At 42.0% G+C, this 19,669-nt stretch overlaps 1 protein-coding gene across 1 annotated transcript; it reads right to left on the reverse strand.

The window, feature by feature from the left end:
* Window positions 1–403: 403 nt before the first annotated feature.
* TXN (thioredoxin) lies at window positions 404–19,636 on the reverse strand. The gene is made up of 5 exons (XM_029203411.1): window positions 19,521–19,636; window positions 9,145–9,249; window positions 8,641–8,700; window positions 1,156–1,221; window positions 404–669 (listed from the first exon to the last, which is right to left on the reverse strand). The coding sequence occupies exons 1-5, from the start codon at window positions 19,542–19,544 to the stop codon at window positions 607–609; spliced, it is 318 nt and encodes a 105-aa protein (XP_029059244.1). The 5' UTR covers window positions 19,545–19,636; the 3' UTR covers window positions 404–606.
* Between the last annotated feature and the right edge of the window lie 33 nt (window positions 19,637–19,669).

A 19,669-nucleotide genomic window follows, 5' to 3' on the forward strand; every position in this document is an offset into this window, starting at 1 on the left:
ATTCCCACAGTAATGTTTGCGGGAACTCCCTTGTGAGCCACCTATGAAGAATTCCTAACAGATAATAGAACTCCTTTACCATTAGCAAAATTGGCACCTCACTGTAACCTTTGGGACAGGAATCTGAAACCAGAGATAAACAATTCCTTCATGGGCAGACATCAATTTTGGTCATGAGGACCATTCAGAGAGCAGAGGAGATCTGCTTGCTAGAACAAAAAATAATACTTGGTCAAAAATAATAACAGAATTTTAACATATTACTCTATTATCTGTGCATTGCCTCCAACAAGATTTTCCTAGAAGTACATGAAAAATCTTCAATCATCAGTGGCCTACAAGGTTAAAAAAAAAAAAAAAAAGGTGATCAAGAACATATGAAAATAACTAGGACATTAAATATCATCAAATGGCCAGTTTTCATTTATTTTGAAAACTATGCAAAGACACCAGACAGTTTTAAAAAGGGTACAGTTAATATTTTATTATCACTTATCAGATGGCAGTTAGGTATATAGTCTTCATACTTGATCCTTCCTTTTTGTAAATAAAAAAAATTACAAGTTTTAAACAGCCAAAGGCTGGTCATGTCTTCAGAAAACATGATTAGATTAATTCATTAATGGTGGCTTCAAGTTTTTCCTTATTAGCTCCAGAAAATTCACCCACCTGTTGAGAGAATATTGAATTGCCATTAGATGTAGCATTGCATCCCTATTTTGTATATCAGATATGACCACAGAATGGGCCTGGGGAGGAGAGGAAGTATAAGCTTATTTAAAATTTACATCCATTTACATTTTTAACTTTAAAGTTAAAAACAAACAAAAACAAAACCCCCTCAAAAGTCAAGACTCAGTTTTTTTACACAAATACCTCTGAACAAAGATAAATGCACTGTGATATAAACATGAAGCACCAATCACAGGGATTAATCACCAAATCCCTGTGATTTTAGTTTTAGCAAAGATCAATTATCAATGAGATGTCACATTATGTACTTACTGAAGAATGACATATTTAAATATTCTTAAAAGGAAAAAACGGGGATGTGCTTCCCAATGTGAAGGGTAAGTCACTTCAGTTTCTTCTTTTATATATCATGCTTTCTTATTAATTACCCAGCTGGTTTTCTTCAAGGTCAGATGTACGTACCTTCTGTCCCTTTTTAAAAAACTGGAAGGTTGGCATGCATTTGACTTCACACTCTGAAGCAACATCCTGGGGGGAAGGGAGGTGTAGAAAGAAGATTAAAAATAAGACCATGAGGAGTGCTGAGCTCTGGTACCTGTGATCTAAAACCAGATTCTTTTTCCTGTTATGTACCCAGAACTCAGTGCCAATTTTTATATGCTTAAACAAGGACTACAATGGCAGCACAAAAGCCAAATTGGTTATATTCTCAATTAAAATTCTAATTAATACGTACTCTCATCTTTGAGAGATACTAGAATCAGATACTATACAGTGACTCAAATTGTTTAATCGAATTATTCCCAGTTGTACTGGAGTGAGGTACATAGTTGATGATCATAAAGGCAAAAGTTTAGAGTTGTCAGGGAGAGGAACAACTTATTTACAAAGGACTTGTTCAAGAATAAAGTCATGGTGATCTACAGGGACAGCTCCACACTGGTTTTTCTGTTATTGTCTTATAACCCCTACCTCTCAACACCTTGTTCACACCAGGTTTGGTGGGGGGAATGCCATGAAAAGGGTTTGGTTTGGACAAGAGTTTCAAGTGAACAGGTACATTAGGGATCAAATACATCAGCTTGGCACTGCAAAGAGGATCAGGAGAGAAGTGAAGAAAGAGCCACACAGCCCTAACTAAGCAGCAAAAGCTGTGGAGGACACCAACCACGGAGGCAGAACACTGAGAAGCAGACCACGGAAACCAAAGAACTTTCACAGGAAAGGAAGGAAGGTCAGCTAAAAACACTGTGGTGACTTCCAGTTGGGGATTTGGGAGTAAGGGGCATGGGAATTAAAAATGGAGTGGTCCTAGGACTTCCCTGGCAGTCCAGTGGTTAAGACTTCGAGCTTCCACTGTAGGGGGCATGGGTTCGATCCCTGGTTGGGGAACTAAGATCCCATATGCCAGGCTGCATGCCTGCCCCCCGCCCCCCGCCAAAAAAAAGAGCAGTTCCTAGATTGAGCCACCAGTCAATGGTAGCACACCAGCCTAACTTCACCTGTTCCTCTGACGGGCAGAAAAGTGTGGTTTTACGTCTTTATGAAATTGCATGTGTCCCGTTGCCAGTTTGGGCAGGAAGGGTGGTGGACACTGCTGCTTCCAGATAACCTTTACTTTTTCTTTAAATGCTGGGCAACAAGAAGCACAAGGGCAGTAATGGCTGCAATAAAACGGCTAGTATGTACTGAATGTCTACTATATTCCAGGCACTAAGTACTCACTGAAAGCAACAGTCATAAGGAAATTCCCAAGAACCTGTGATAAGACCATCCAAATGAAGATCATAACATTTTAATTGTACCAATTTACAATTCCAGAAATTCCCTTGTAGTCTGAGAATCCAGGATGGAAAATGGGGTGGAGAGTTGACAGGAAGACGATGAGCTGCACATGTCAAGGTTCTGGACCTTGAGGATGAGTAATCGGGAAACCAGAAGATGACAAGTTAGAAGGGTCGAAGGACTGGTTTAGCTAAAAGGTTGGAAACTGGTTGTCTAGGGGGCTGAAGCTGGTCTAGATATGTTACTTGGTTCATGTAAATGCTTAAAAAAAAAATCTCTCAATTGCTTGAAGATTTGGGAACACTGGGCCGGCCCCTCCCAGCACTTGGAGAGCAGCAGTTTACTGCAGTCCCTTCCCTGTCTCTTCCTGACACTTGGAAGCCACCAGTTGGATACCAACTTTCATGCAAGCAGCTGGCGGAAGCCTCAAAGGAGGTGGGTGTTAGTTTTGTTTTTATAGTACCCACAGTGGAAGGGCTGTGGTCTGGAAAGTGTGAGCCACCCTTTCCGCCACTTCTAATCATAGAAAAGTACTGGGGGTGCAACTGACCTGCATCACATATAAAAAGCATGCAAAACAGGACCTGGAGATAAGTAAGGAAGAAGGAGTACAAGGACCTTGAGCTCACCTCCTCTCTCGAGCACACCAACATCACAACTCATTGTTAAACAACCATCGACAAAGACTGGAACCTACCAAAAAAGATACTCCACATCCAAAGACAACAGGACCTGGATACTGATCACAACCTTCAGATGAAAACGCTAATCCCAAAGCCTTATCAGCAGAAACTACAGGGTCCCAATCAATGGAAATGATAGTCCAATTGCCATTCTCAGATTCTGGATGCCTTATACCTCTCCTAGCCAGAGCTTAGCATTCCTGCATTGGTACAACTGCCTAACTTACAATAAAATAAGACAAAAAACTAGAAACAAGATAAATGCTCAGAAGTGGTGTCAATGCTTTGAGAAAGACTTGAAGTGTTTTGTAAGTCATGTTCATACGTTTTACGTCTTAAAATTGCGGTCAAGGACTTCCCTGGTGGTGCAGTGGTTAAGAATCCGCCTGCCAATGCAGGGGACACGGGTTCGAGCCCTGGTCCGGGAAGATCCCACATGCCGCGGAGCAACTAAGCCTGTGCGCCACAACTACTGAGCCCGTGCTCTGCAACAAGAGAAGCCACTGCAACGAGAAGCCCGTGCACCACAACAAAGAGTAGCCCCCGCTCGCTGCAACTAGAGAAAGCCCACACACAGTAACAAAGACCCAGCACAGCCCAAAAAAAAAAAAAAAAAATTGCAGTCAAGTCTTTACATGGTAAATTTTTAAAGCATTAAGAATTCTCTCTCATTGGGTAAGAAAGGGATTTTTTTTTTTAAAGGTGACGCAGGATTCTGTACCATAATTGAATCCACCACACTGGGCTTTTAGGTTACGCACATTCTTGTGAAAAAATTCAGATGCGTCCCAGGGCAAAAAACCTTAAAGTTGCTCGGTTTAAGAAGATCATTTTCGATTTTAATTATTTAGATAAGTATAATCTCACCTTTTTATGGTCCGAAAGCTGTCACTGTATGGATGGATCATTTTAACTCATCTGCTGGTCGATAATGTAAAAGGCTCAGATTTTGCCTAAGCACCTCTACACTATGGTTCAATCCCCACCCATGAAAGTAAGCATTGCTAAGGGAATGAAAATATTCGCTTTACGGCTCTAGATACACATGATTAAACCACCTCCCAATTTGAATGTGTCAGCTTAGCAGTATGTATCATGATTTTTGACATCCAGTTTAAGACTTTGCATGTAACAGGGTCCATCTGCCCTTCCCTACGCCAGTCACTGAAAGCATGTGCTCTGTTGGATTTAGAAAGAGACTCCAGTTCTGTGAGTGAACTGTTCAGGCCCATTTCTGCAATGGCCACAAAGAAAAACAGTTAATCAAATTCTTAAGAATATAAGAACTGGGGCAGTTAATGTGATGGACAGTGTATCACTTCTACGTGTTCAGTATTTTCTAGAATTTTTATGTTTGGACTTCTTCTAGATTGTATCTGGGGGTAAAGAATGAGGTAGGGATGCAACGTCTTAACCCCAAATGGTTAATTGTTAAGACATGGTTTAATAGATTCGATTCTACTTTTTTGGACTTTTTAGTCTTGTCCATGGATCTACATACCTACTCTGGTTACAACACCACACGGTTTTAATTACTGCTGCTAATGTACTTTATGGGGCCTGCCCTTTCCCATCCTCTATGACTTCCCTCCTAATTAGTTTTTCAAAATACTTTCCAGGATTTTCCTGACTACATTATTTCAGAATGTTATGAACAATTTCCCAAAAATGTTGGATGAATCTAAGAGTACTAACTAGAATTTTAATAATACCGAGTCAACATCCCGGAAGACAGTATATACCCATCTAGTAAAATCTTTTATGGACCTCAGTAAAGGTTAGTAGTTCTATAACTAATATTTGATCTCTACTGCCTCTGTTACTTTTTTTCTTTTGTTTTCTATTACTTGTTCTATGGACCAATTTGCCCACTCCTGTAGTGATTTGAAAGGCATGAACACTTAAAAATTAAGTAAGTTACCTTTGAGGTTTTAAAAACATTCTTGATCTCAAGTTTATCACTTCCCTCATTTAAAAACAGAAAGCTAGCCACTCTCTAATGACAGAGCCAGGTCCTGCCATTTTTTAAAAAATAAACAATCTGGAACTTGTGTAGTCATATAAACACTGCCATAATCAGGATACAGAACTCTTCCCGCACTCCCATAAAACTTCCTCACTAGCTTCTCTGTGGTCAAACACTCCCCCTTAGCCCACCCCCCCCCACTCCGTTCTCCATCCCTATAGTTTTAGCCCATCTCAGATTTTTATTAGTTTTTATTAGTAAGTGTAACGAGGCTACATTTTACCTTATTAACTTTTGTTTCATTGGTTTCTAGCTCAGCACTCTGTATAGCCAAAATAACTTTAAAATCTGCTGTTGTCACCTGTTATTAACTCATTCCTGGCTGTTCTGATAATGGAAACACATGGCATCCTAAAAGGTTGCAAAACTATCAGGCCTAAGTTACTTTGTTTCTTTTGAGCTCATAAGTATCACACTCTGTAGAGTTGGGAGTAGAGTCTGCTGTTAAGGAAATAAGGTCAGTCTATCATTTTCAAAAGTAGTATTCACACTTCGCTATGCATACACAGTTGTTTTGTGTGTGTACCACATTATATGTCCATGCCTCCTAGCTGTCCATTTGAATCTATTACACCTAAAAGATAATCTCTTCCAGCCCAAGTGTTCAGAGATTTTTCTATTAAAACTAGGTGTTGTTTGCCCCAAAGATACTATAAACATTAAGTACCCTGAGTCTGCATGGACAGGAATTATCTGCATTAAAAATATAAAAACAAATTCAGTCCTAAAATATTCCATCTATTTTAATGATATGATCTAATACTCAAAATAATGAATTGATGTCATTTTTATCCCTCATCTGATTCTTTTCGAGCCAAAATCAGGGGATGGTTTTACCTACAGCGTTCCAAAGCAACAAAAAGAAGATCCACTCACATAATTCATAAATTCCATGGGGGAAAAACAACTCATGGATTGATAATGAACTCCTTTTTGTTTCAATCACCTGCCTTGCTAACTCTGCTGAATGGCCAGGTAAGTAGGAACTGACAGACTATTGCTATGTGTATGGGGTGACCAAAGGGTTCTGGAATTCAATTTTTAATGCCGCAAAAGGTTGATAAGGCTATTTAGATGGTGTAATAGTTGTCATTAAGAGTATTAAAACCCACCCCCCCAAACACAAAATCATATGTTGCTCAAAGTGAAAGGTCCCCAACTTATGAGAAGGTCACTTCAGGGTCTAGAGGTCTACATACTTTCAGGGTGATGATAAGGATGACAACCATGTCTAAAGGAGGGGCTGTCATATTGAAGTCTGGGCCTGCTCTGCACACCTACTTCCCAAAGGTTTTGGATTGAGGCAGAAAGCATTGGTCTTGGATCCAGCCCCGTACAGGGGCCAAATCCACAGGCTCTGCCTCAATTGACCTTTTTTTTTTTTTTTTTTGCTGTACGTGGGCCTCTCACTGTTGCAGAGCACAGGCTCTGGACGCGCAGGCTCCGCAGCATGTGGGATCTTCCCAGATCGGGGCACGAACCCGTGTCCCCTGCATGGGCAGGCGGACTCTCAACCACTGCGCCACCAGGGAAGCCCTCAATCGGCCTTTTACCCTTCTGTGTTGCAGTCCCATTATCTGTTCAGGGGGGATGCTGATAAAAATAGTTCTCATGGTTACTGCCTGGATGAAATGATACAATGTAGGCAGAGGGCTTAGTGCAGCCTCTAGCATATGTTAGTACTTCCAAATAAAAATGTATTCACTTGTTGTCTGATAGGGTCAGTACCAGTTTCTTTAGTCCCTTCCAGGTGCCATTTTCACCTGGCTAAGGTGACGAGATTTAAAAAAGTAAGTTAGGTTAAAATAGGGAGCAAGAGTTTTTTCACAAACACATGCTATCTACTCTTACTTAAAACAAAAACCCAGGGCTTCCCTGGTGGTGCAGTGGTTGGGAGTCCGCCTGCCGATGCAGGGCACGTGGGTTCGTGCCCCAGTCCGGGAAGATCCCACATGCCGCGGAGTGGCTGGGCCCGTGAGCCATGGCCTCTGAGCCTGCGCGTCCGGAGCCTGTGCTCCGCAACGGGAGGGGCCACAACAGTGAGAGGCCCGCGTACTGCAAAAAACAAAAACCCAGGACACATCAGAATAACTTTACTTGACAACCATACCAATTCATTCATGCTTCACCTACCACAGGTCAGACAGGTGTGCTGATAAAGAGGAAACAAAGGCGAATAAGACAGGGTCCCTGATCCCAAGAAACTGACAGACTAATGAGGACAGACACAAAGATCATTATAGTAATCGCTAAGCTTACTGGCACTGCTCTAAGCACTTCACACGTCTTATCTCACATGATCCCGACAAGTGCCTTACGATGCTGGATTAACACTGCCATTTAACAGAGGCTCAACCTGAGGCACAGAATAGATAACTTCACCAAGCCCACAGAGCTAATAAGGGACACGATCCTCCCACTGGACAACCATCAATCCACGAAAAAGAGGGGCAGAGGACACCAGGGGGACACAGAGGAAGGGAACAAACCTAGTCTGGGCATAAAAGGGAGTAAACTAGAGGAGAATTCCTGGAGAGGATGTGAAGCTTAAGTCAAGGAGCTTGTCCGGCAAGAAAGAAAGATGAGAAATGTGCTGGGAATAAGCAGTGTGGTACTGGGAGGTGCCCACAGGCTTAGAAAATACTGCCATATGTTCCCCCACCCCCGGCCCCACCCTTTTTATAGACCCTTCTGGACCTTTTGCAGGATTTCCATGTTTGCTCAATGAATAATCAACCTTACAAGGTTGGTGGGGGCAGGTATTAAGATCTGGTCATAGAAGAACCAAGGTTCAAGGGATACGAGAATGAGCCTAGAGCAGAAGTCACTGGGCCAGGACTGGAAGCCAGGTCTAGCACCTTTGTTGCCACTTCATACCCTAACCCACTCCTGCCCTGCTGGGGCTAAGCAAACCTGCCCACACACGTTTAAATCCCTGCTCTGCTACTTACTAACTGTAACTCCACGGTCAACCTGGGCATGATGACAGGACAAAGGATTAAATGAATCCATACTTGTTATGCACAAAGAACAGTGCGCCTGGTCCCAAGTGCTAAACGAGCATTTGTTAAATTAAACCAATCTTGAAATGTTCCCCCCAATTCTTCTCTCAGCTGTCTAATCAGGCATCTTGGTGTTTGGTCTCTTCAATTTCTGTTTGTCGAGCATCTCAGAATGTTAGGTAGATTACTTGGGCTTTTAGAATGACAGGTGACTAAGTAAAGATGGGTAACAGATGCCTTAACTATTTTATTTTAGGATGTGATGTACTTAGCTCCTGACATCTAGGATTAAGCTCATAATTGGCACAATTACCCGTTCTTTTGAAATAAACTTTTTAACTAGGGTTGTAATTCTAGTGTTTTACTTATTTATGAGAACAAGCAATGTGTAATTCAGAGAAAAAGGCCAATGCAAAAAGCTCAACATTATTCCAAATTTCCAGCCACATACCTGACAGTCATCCACATCTACTTCGAGGAACACTACGTTGGAATACTTTTCAGAGAGAGACTAGAAAATTAGAAAAAAAAATCCACAGAGATTTAGCAGTGGGTAATGGCAGCCAACACACTCAAGATTCTTAAATGGAAACTTAAAAGTAGGGACTAAAGATCCCAATATTTAGGGACAGGTAAGCATAAAAGACATTTTCCCTGAATCAAATTCTCCTTGGTATAAAATAACTTGAAACATCAACTCTGATTCCTGAACTTCAAATAGGGCCCATGTTTCACTGTGAAGAAAAACGAAACCACTTATGCCAACCAAATTAACTTCTGAAAGTTGTCTTCAATAGTCTGTATGTGTCAAACCTAAACTGTTATGCTATGGTTTTTAGACCAAAGATCCAACAACAACAAAACCTCTAACTGTCCTTCTTTCCTAGCTTTGTGACCACCAACCCCAGACACACAAATAGTTTACAAAAGCAGAAGTTGGCTAATAAATACTTACATGAAAGAAAGGCTTGATCATTTTGCAAGGCCCACACCACGTGGCTGAGAAGTCGACTACTACGAGTTTCTCTCCTGCACTGTTCAAGGCTTCCTGAAAAGCATACTAAGGGAAAGAGAAAAGCAGATGTTCAGTTACGTTTATTTCCAAAAGCCCTGATAAAATGCGACACAAAACAATTTGGAGGTCCTGCTTTCAGGGCCTATTTTTTTAATAAAAAAAGGAAAACAAAGCAAATAAATTGTTTGAAGAAATCCTACTGTGGTGTAATGTTATTTGATAAGATGAAACAAGTATGATGTATACAGTGTATCAATATTCATGTCTTCATAAATATAAAATATTAATTGGTTAATCCACATCCAAGCTAAATGAAAGGAAAATAAAGACATTTGTATTAAAAATGTTTCCACATCTGGACTTCCCTGGTGGTGCAGTGGTTAAGAATCCACCTGCCAATGCAGGGGACATGGGTTCGAGCCCTGGTCTGGGAAGATCCCACATGCTGTGGAGCAACTAAGCCTGTGCGCCACAACTACTGAGCCTGCATGCCACAACTACTGAAGCCCATGCGCGCAGAGCCCATGCTCTGCAACACGAGAAGCCACCGCAATGAGAAGCCCGCACACCGCAATGAAGCGTAGCCCCCGCTGGCCACAACTAGAGAAAGCCGGCGAGCAGCAACGAAGACACAACGCAGCCAAAAAAATATAAATACATAAAATAAATTTATAAAAAAAAGTTTCCACATCAAATCTAGGTATAATATATGGTAGACATTCACTAAATGCTCATTGATTGACCCAAGGAATCACACTTCAATTGAATAAGTCACAAAGGCACAGAATCTTGCAACTAAAACACCACAAGTTATTTTTAAAACTAAAACTTTTTGATTAAGCTAATATTGTCTATGGTAGAACATCCAAAAGGTCAAAAAAATAAATATCAAGGAAAAGAACCTTCTCCACACCCTTACACCCACTGTTGACATTAAGCATATGTCCCTATACTCTTTTTAGTGGAGTTTCCAGAATTGAGATCATACATACTATTGTTGATTTCTGCCTTCATTGTTGACCAAATGAAAGTTTTAGTCCCTTATGAAGGGAATTTTCTTTGTTATTTTTCGTAAGCCATGCTTGTTGAATAAAATTCCACCAGTAGAAATGATCAAGAAATCCCTTACCACCAACCTCCCTGAATAATTTACCAATGGTTTTGATACTGTAACCCTAGCAACCTAACCTTCTAGTTAACAAGGGACTACTCTTTTTTAACCACAGTCAGTCAGCTGGTGCTGACCCAAACCAAGGCCATGAAGAGAAATCAAAACACAAACGTCTATATCTGAAGTCTCGGTTTTCTTCACAGGGAAAAATGCCAGTCACATTGGTTTAATTAAAAACCAGCACCACCACCCCCCTCCTTTGAAAGCTAAGAATCGGATCAGATTTGGTCCAAGTAAAGAAGAAAGTAAATAATGCACCGTTAACGAAAAAAAAACTAAAGTGAATTCCTCTGAAGTTACTGCTCTAGATTTCTAATTTCTGCCTCATGTTTATTGGGGAAAACAATTCACAAATGGTGTTTCCTGGAATGGGTAGGTCATGACTTCTGTACCCGTTTCAGTTATGCAGGTACAAACCTGCATACAAATGAACACACCACACCTTTGGGCGTGGGGAGGTGTGTGTGTGTAGTGGAGGGTGCACACAGAGAGTAAGAAGTACAGAAATTGTTTTCCCAAACCATCACCGATTTTTTTCCAGATGAATTTCCTTCAAAGCCTTCCCTAATGTGACTTTTTTAGGTCAAACCAGCCATTCTTTACTGCAAGATCCAGGTAAGACAGGGAAGTAAAGATTGACAACGTCTGGTCAGATGAATCCATGGTTTTGTAAACATGGTTGGCCCTCAGTAAATACAGGTGAGGTTACTCTCAACCTAGAATATTTTTCAGCAATAACTTTTGGCTTCACTGAACATGAGTCACAGAGCCAGGTATATGTAGAACTTCACGACAAGTTCTATTCTCTGGACACTAAAGTTTGCCTACAACAGACATCAGTGTGAAAATGACTGAATACTATGTGACTAAGAAGCCAACCATAATCTCTAGCTCCCAGAAACTACCAGTGAGGAAACTACCATCACTAACACAAACATTCTGAAAACAAAACAATGTATTTGGGGCAGATAAATAAGAGCAGCACCTAGCATCTCTTTTCCTAAACACACCCATTCCAAAGGTAATCAACAGGCATAAGAGTGGTTTGTAAAAAAGCATTCAGCAAAGTGCCTGTTAAAGTTGGGAGTTCAAGAAAAGGCGGCAGGGACATCCCAGGTGGCGCAGTGGTTAGGAATCCGCCTGCCAATGTAGGGTACATGGGTTCAAGCCCTGGTCCGGGAAGATCCCACGTGCCGAGGAGCAAATAAGCCCACGCGCCACAACTACTGAGCTTGCACTCTAGAGCCCATGAGCCACAACTACTGAGCCCAAGTGCCACAACTACTGAAGCCTGTGTGCCTAGAGCCCGTGCTCCGCAACAAGAGAAGCCACTGCAATGAGAAGCCCATGCACCACAACGAAGAGTAGCCACTGCTCGACACAACTAGAGAAAGCCTGCGCACAGCAACAAAGACCCAACAGACAAAACTAATAAATAAATTAAAAATACGTATATATAAAATGAGTAACAATCCTGCAGCCTGTGGAACAAAAACCACATTCACAGAAAGACAGACAAAATGAAAAGGCAGAGGGCTATGTACCATATGAAGGAACAAGATAACACCCCAGAAAAACAACTAAATGAAGTGGAGATAGGCAACCTTCCAGAAAAAGAATTCAGAATGATGATAGTGAAGATGATCCAGGACCTCGGAAAAAGAATGGAGGCAAAGATCGAGAAGATGCAAGAAATGTTTAACAAAGACCTAGACAAATTAAAGAACAAACAAACAGAGATGAACAATACAATAACTGAAATGAAAACTACACTAGAAGGAGTCAATAGCAGAATAACTGAGGCAGAAAAACGAATAAGTGATCTGGAAGAGAGAATGGTGGAATTCACTGCTGCGGAACAGAATGAAGAAAAAAGAATGAAAAGAAATGAAGACAGCCTAAGAGACCTCTGGGACAACATTAAACGCAACAACATTCACATTATAGGGGTCCCAGAAGGAGAAGAGAGAGAGAAAGGACCAGAGAAAATATTTGAAGAGATTATAGTCAAAAACTTCCCTAACATGGGAAAGGAAATAGCCACCCAAGTCCAGGAAGCGCAGCAAGTCCCATACAGGATAAACCCAAGGAGAAACATGCCGAGACACATAGTAATCAAATGGGCAAAAATTAAAGACAAAGAAAAATTATTGAAAGCAGCAAGGGAAAAACGATAAATAACATACAAGGGAACTCCCATAAGGTTAACAGCTGATTTCTCAGCAGAAACTCTACAAGCCAGAAGGGAGTGGCATGATATACTTAAAGAGATGAAAGGGAAGAACCTTCAACCAAGATTACTCTACCCAGCAAGGATCTCATTCAGATTCGATGGAGAAATCAAAAGCTTTACAGACAAGCAAAAGCTAAGAGAATTCAGCACCACCAAACCAGCTCTACAACAAATGCTAAAGGAACTTCTCTAAGTGGGAAACACAGGAGAAGAAAAGGACCTACAAAAACAAACCCAAAACAATTAAGAAAATGGTCATAGGAACATATATATCAATAATTACCTTAAACGTGAATGGATTAAATGCTCCAACCAAAAGACATAGGCTTGCTGAATGGATACAAAAACAAGACCCATATATATGCTGTCTACAAGAGACCCACTTCAGACCTAGGGACACATACAGAGACTGAAAGTGAGGGGATGGAAAAAGATATTCCATGCAAATGGAAATCAAAAGAAAGCTGGAGTAGCTATACTCATATCAGATAAAATAAACTTTAAAGTAAGGAATGTTACAAGAGACAAGGAAGGACACTACATAATGATCAAGGGATCAATCCAAAAAGAAGATATAAAAATTACAAATATATATGCACCCAACATAGGAGCACCTCAATACATAAGGCAACTGCTAACAGCCATAAAAGGGGAAATCGACATTAACACAATAATAGTGGGGGACTTTAACACCTCACTTACACCAATGGACTGATCATCCAAAATGAAAATAAATAAGGAAACAGAAGCTTTAAATGACACAATAGACCAGATAGATTTAACTGATATTTATAGGACATTCCATCCAAAAACAGCAGATTACACTTTTTTCTCAAGTGCGCATGGAACATTCTCCAGGACAGATCACACCTTGGGTCACAAATCAAGCCTCAGTAAATTTAAGAAAACTGAAATCATATCAAGCATCTTTGCTGACCACAACACTATGAGATTAGAAATGAATTACAGGGGAAAAAAACGTAAAAAACACAAACACATGGAGGCTAAACGCTACGTTACTAAATAACCAAGAGATCACTAAAGAAATCAAAGAGGAAATTAAAAAATACCTAGAGACAAGTGACAATGAAAACACGACGATCCAAAACCTATGGGATGCAGCAAGAGCAGTTCTAAGAGGGAAGTTTATAGCTATACAAGCCTACCTAAAGAAACAAGAAAAATCTCAAACAATCTAACCTTACACCTGAAGGAACTAGAGAAAGAAGAACAAACAAAACCCAAAGTCAGCAGAAGGAAAGAAATCATAAAGATCAGAGCAGAAATAAATGAAATAGAAACAAAGAAAACAATAGCAAGGATCAATAAAACTAAAAGCTGGTTCTTGAGAAGATAAACAAAATTGACAAACCATTAGCCAGACTCATCAAGAAAAAGAGGGAGAGGACTCAAATCAATAAAATTAGAAACGAAAAAGAAGTTACAACAGACACTGCAGAAATACAAAGCATCCTAAGAGACTACTACAAGCAACTCTATGCCAATAAAATGGCCAACCTGGAAGAAATGGACAAATTCTTAGAAAGGTATAACCTTCCAAGACTGAACGCGGAAGAAACAGAAAATATGAACAAACCAATCACAAGTAATGAAATTGAAACTGTGATTAAAAATCTTCCAACAAACAAAAGTCCACGACCAGATGGCTTCACGGGTGAATTCTATCAAACATTTAGAGAAGAGCTAACACCCATCCTTCTCAAATTCTTCCAAAAATTGCAGAGGAAGGAACACTCCCAAACTCATTCTATGAGGCCATCATCACCCTGATACCAAAACCAGACAAAGATACTACAAAAAAAGAAAATTACAGACCAATATCACTGATGAATGTAGATGCAAAAATCCTCAACAAAATACTAGCAAACAGAATCCAACAGCACATTAAAAGGATCATACACCATGATCAAGTGAGATTTATCCCAGGGATGCAAGGATTCTTCAATATATGCAAATCAATCAATTCGATACACCATATTAACAAATTGAAGAAGAAAAACCATATGATCATCTCAATAGATGCAGAAAAAGCTTTTGACAAAATTCAACACCCATTTATGATAAAAACTCTCCAGAAAGTGGGCATAGAGGGAACCTACCTCAACATAATAAAGGCCATATACGACAAACCCACAGCAAACATCATTCTCAATGGTGAAAAACTGAAAACATTTCCTCTAAGATCAGGAACAACACAAGGATGTCCACTCTCACCACTATTATTCAACATAGTTTTGGAAGTTTTAGCCACAGCCATCAGAGAAGAAAAAGAAATAAAAGGAATACAAATTGGAAAAGAAGAAGTAAAACTGTCACTATTTGCAGATGAAATGATACTATATATAGAGAGAATTCTAAAAATGCCACCAGAAAACTACTAGAGCTAATCAATGAATTTGGTAAAGTAGCAGGATACAAAATTAATGCACAGAAATCCCTTGCATTCCTATACACTAATGATGAAAAATCTAAAAGAGAAATTAAGGAAACACTCCCATTTCCCACTGCAATAAAAAGGATAAAATACCTAGGAATAAACCTACCTAAGGAGACAAAAGACCTGTATGCAGAAAACTATAAGACACTGATGAAAGAAATTAAAGATGATACCAAGAGATGGAGAGATATACCATGTTCTTGGATTGGAAGAATCAACACTGTGAAAATGACGATACTGCCCAAAGCAATCTACAGATTGAATGCAATCCCTATCAAATTACCAATGGCATTTTTTACGGAACTAGAACAAAAAATCTTAAAATTTGTATGGAGACACAAAAGACCCCGAATAGCCAAAGCAGTCTTGAGGGAAAAAAATGGAGCTGAAGGAATCAGACTCCTGACTTCAGACTATACTACAAAGCTACAGTAATCAAGACAATATGGTACTGACACAAAAACAGGAACATAGATCAATGGAACAAGATAGAAAACCCAGAGATAAACCCATGCACCTATGGTCAACTAATCTATGACAAAGGAGGCAAGGATATACAATGGAGAAAAGACAGTCTCTTCAATAAGTGGTGCTGGGAAAACTGGACAGCTACATGTAAAAGAAGGAAATTAGAACACTCCCTAACACCATACACAAAAATAAACTCAAAATGGATTCGAGACCTAAATGTAAGACTGGACACTAGAAAACTCTTAGAGGAAAACATAGGAAGAACACTCTTTGACATAAATCACAGCAAGATGTTTTTTGATCCACCTCCTAGAGTAATGGGAATAAAAACAAAAATCAACAAATGGGACCTAATGAAACTTCAAAGCTTTTGCACAGCAAAGGAAACCATAAACAAGACGAAAAGACAGCCCTCAGAATGGGAGAAAGTATTTGCAAACGAATCAATGGACAAAGGATTAATCTCCAAAATATATAAACAGCTCATGCAGCTCGATATTAAAGAAACAAACAACCCAATCCAAAAATGGGCAAAAGACGTAAACAGACATTTCTCCAAAGAAGACATACAGATGGCCAAGAAGCACATATAAAGCTGCTCAACATCACTAATTATTAGAGAAATGCAAATCAAAACTACAATGAGGTATCACCTCACACCAGTTAGAATGGGCATCATCAGAAAATCTACAAACAACAAATGCTGGAGAGGGTGTGGAGAAAAGGGAACCCCTTGCACTGTTGGTGGGAATGTAAACTGATACAGCCACTATGGAGAACAGTATGGAGGTTCCTAAGAAACTAAAAATAGAATTACCATAGGATCCAGCAATCCCACTACTGGGCATATACCCAGAGAAAACCATAATTCAGAAAGACACATGCACCCCAGTGTTCACTGCAGCACTATTTACAATAGCCAGGTCATGGAAGCAACCTAAATGCCCATCGAAATTGAGTCATTTGTTGAGACATGGATGGATCTAGAGACTGTCATACAGAGTGAAGTAAGTCAGAAAGAGAAAAACAAATATCGTACATTAACGCATGTATGTGGAACCTAGAAAAATGGTACAGATGAACCGGTTTGCAGGGCAGAAGTTGAGACACAGATGTAGGGAACAAATGTATGGACACCAAGGGAGGGAAACCGCAGGGGGATGGGGATTGTGGTGTGCTGAATTGGGCGACTGGAATTAACATGTACACACTGATGTGTATAAAACTGATGACTAATAAGAACCTGTTGGGGCTTCCTGGGTGGTGCAGTGGTTGAGAGTCCGCCTGCCGATGCAGGGGACACAGGTTTGTGCCCCAGTCTGGGAGGATCCCACGTGCCGCAGGGCGGCTGGGCCCGTGAGCCATGGCCGCTGGGCCTGCGTGTCTGGAGTCCGTGCTCCGCAATGGGAGAGGCCACGGCAGTGAGAGGCCCGCGTACCGCAAAAAAAAAAAGAACCTGCTGTATAAAAAAATAAATAAAATTAAATCTAAACAATTTTTAAAAATGAATAAAATACTATTAGAAAAAAAGAAGAAAAGAAATGGCAGTGGCCATTCTTCAAAAAACTTGATTTCTTCCTCCTCACTTTTATAGTCCATTAACACACTTGGAGCTGAAATGGATCCCAGTGGCTCTAAACTACCAAAACCTCAGAGTTGTCTTGGATGGCCCACGGCACGAAGTCCATCAGGATGAAAAGCTAAAGTGTACTCAAAATTTACAAGAAACATTAGCTTAGCTTTTGATTGACTCTGGATCATAGTTTTGAACATCAACTAATTATCAGGGACTTTGGGCCCCAGGCCATGGTGCTTTTCTGGGTAATGAATTTCCTGTTACCCTTGTACCTCTTGGTATTGATGAGGGGAGGAGGGTGCCACAATTAGGAGAACTAAAGTAGGGAAAGACTGAAATGTGCTCCAGGAACCAACTTTCTGCTCGTAGTGTTTGGATTCTGAAACAATTCATATAGACCAAAGATTTCTCACTCCTTTCATAGGTTTTCAGATGTTCTACTGATGAGGTCACCAGACTCTGCAGAAGACCACCCGCTCCTCCCCTCATAGACTGTTGTCACTCAGTAGACACTGAATAAAAATATGTGGAAAAAACTCAATATTAAGGCTCTCTCTTTTCTTCCTTTTTTAAATAAATTTATTTATTTTTGGCTGCATTGGGTCTTCGTTGCTGCACATGGGCTTCTCTCTAGTTGCAGCGAGCGGGGGCACCTCTTCGTTGTGGTGCACAGGCTTCTCACTGCGGTGGCTTCTCTTGTTGCAGAGCATGGGCTCTAGGCGTGCTGGCTTCAGTAGTTGTGGCACACAGGCTTAGTTGCTCTGTGGCATGTGGGATCTTCTCGGACCAGGGCTCGAACCCATGTCTCCTGCACTGGCAGGCGGATTCTCAACCACTGCGCCACCAGGGAAGCCCAAGGCACTCTCTTTTCAACCAATGAAAAGGTTGTTAATAAGTCATAAAAGGTTCACATCCCTTGACCCTGCACTCAAGACCCTAACCTGAGGAAACAGCCTGAACTCTGTATAAAGCCTTATGAACAGAAACATTCACTGAAGCGTTTAAAACTGCCCAAATGTCCAGCAATGTCTTCAGATATTGAAATGATTGCAAAAAGCTTCTAATTACACGGAAAGTGTTCAGGCTAAATTAGACGACAAACACACAGCTCGGAAATAAAAACAACCTCAACTATTTTGTGGTTGCGTCTAGGAAATAGAAGATCTCTCTTCCCAAACTTTCTACAACGATCTTTATGTTTTCTGGTTGTAAAAGGAACAAAAACATAAGGAATCATTAACAGACAAACTTCCATTTCCAAAGCTAACCCCAGCACCTAAACCAGGTCGGGGCACTCGACCCGCCTTTCCCCTGCTTTACTGGGGTGGGCGGTATCGCAGGGTAAACGGTTTCGTCCCACTGTTTGAGCAACATCAGTTTTCTCCCACTCAGTTTTGTGCCTCAGCATTTAACATCCACTCCTTGAGGGGCCACAGTACACCAGACACTGTTAGGCTCTGAGTTTTCCAAGCAGGAAGGTATTAAGTTTGCAATAACTCTCGACATGGAACACTTTTTGTCTTGAGCATTCCTAAAAGGACAGAACCGCCGTCTGGGTACCAGAAAGCCGACGAGCACACAACGGGGCGCGGCCGCTCTCAGGGGCACTCCTGGCTCTAGCGAAACCCACCGACCACGAAATTCACCGTGGGTGAATCACAGATGGGCAGGGCAGTGAAGGTCCCTGGGCCCAGCCTTGCGGACTGAGTCATTCCAAAGCCAGAGCTGCCGGAAACACGCCCTGCGCCGCAGGAGGAGGAGTCCCGAGGGCGCGGCCCGGACTTCACCTCCTTGACGCCACCTGGGCCCCTAGGGCCGGACTTGTACAAGCGAAAGGGTTCGGGGGGTGTCTCCAGCCCGGAACCGCTCCCTTCGCGCGGATGCAACACGCGTCAGCTCTGCGGCCGAGCAGTGCTGGAGGCAGCCGGGGGTGTCCGGCCTAAATCCACTCCCCAGGGAGCTCACTGCACCCAGCGCGGGTGGATCACGCCGCTCCCCGGGGAGAGTGGCAGCCAGCAAGCCCCGGCTTTCTCCAAGGAGCCCTCCACCTCCTTGCCCGGGCCCATGTTCGGATACAAATGGGGGCCAAAGGCAGACTCCCTCCATCCTTCACCCAATCGCGGTTTCCCAGCTGGGGTGGGGAGGGGGCGGAGGCGCAATGGAGGACTCCAGGGCGCTCCCCACGCGCGTGCATCCCCCGGGCGCATAGGTTACCCGGACCTAGCCCTCCAGGGCACGCTCCACCGCCCCGGGGGCGCCCAGGCCCGGGCTCCTCGCAGTCCCAGGCCGAGTCGCCGCGTCCCCTTCCTCCAGGGATGCGAAGGGGCGGCCTGCCCACCTCCGGCCCACCGCCTACCCCACCTGCCGGCGCTGCGCGCCGCGCCCTGGCCGGCCCCAGAACGCTTACCTTGTTCTCAATCTGCTTCACCATCTTGGCTGCTGCTGTCCGACTAGCGACCTTACACTGGAATACACGGAAGCGGATCCAAGGCGCCGGACGAAGCGTGGAAAGCGCGCAGCCCGCTTTCCCTTTATAGCAACGGTGGGCGGGGCGGG

The sequence above is a fragment of the Monodon monoceros genome, unplaced genomic scaffold (assembly GCF_005190385.1).
Source record: "Monodon monoceros isolate NGI ecotype Baffin Bay Population unplaced genomic scaffold, NGI_Narwhal_1 Super_Scaffold_5, whole genome shotgun sequence".
Classification (NCBI taxonomy): Eukaryota; Metazoa; Chordata; class Mammalia; order Artiodactyla; family Monodontidae; genus Monodon; species Monodon monoceros.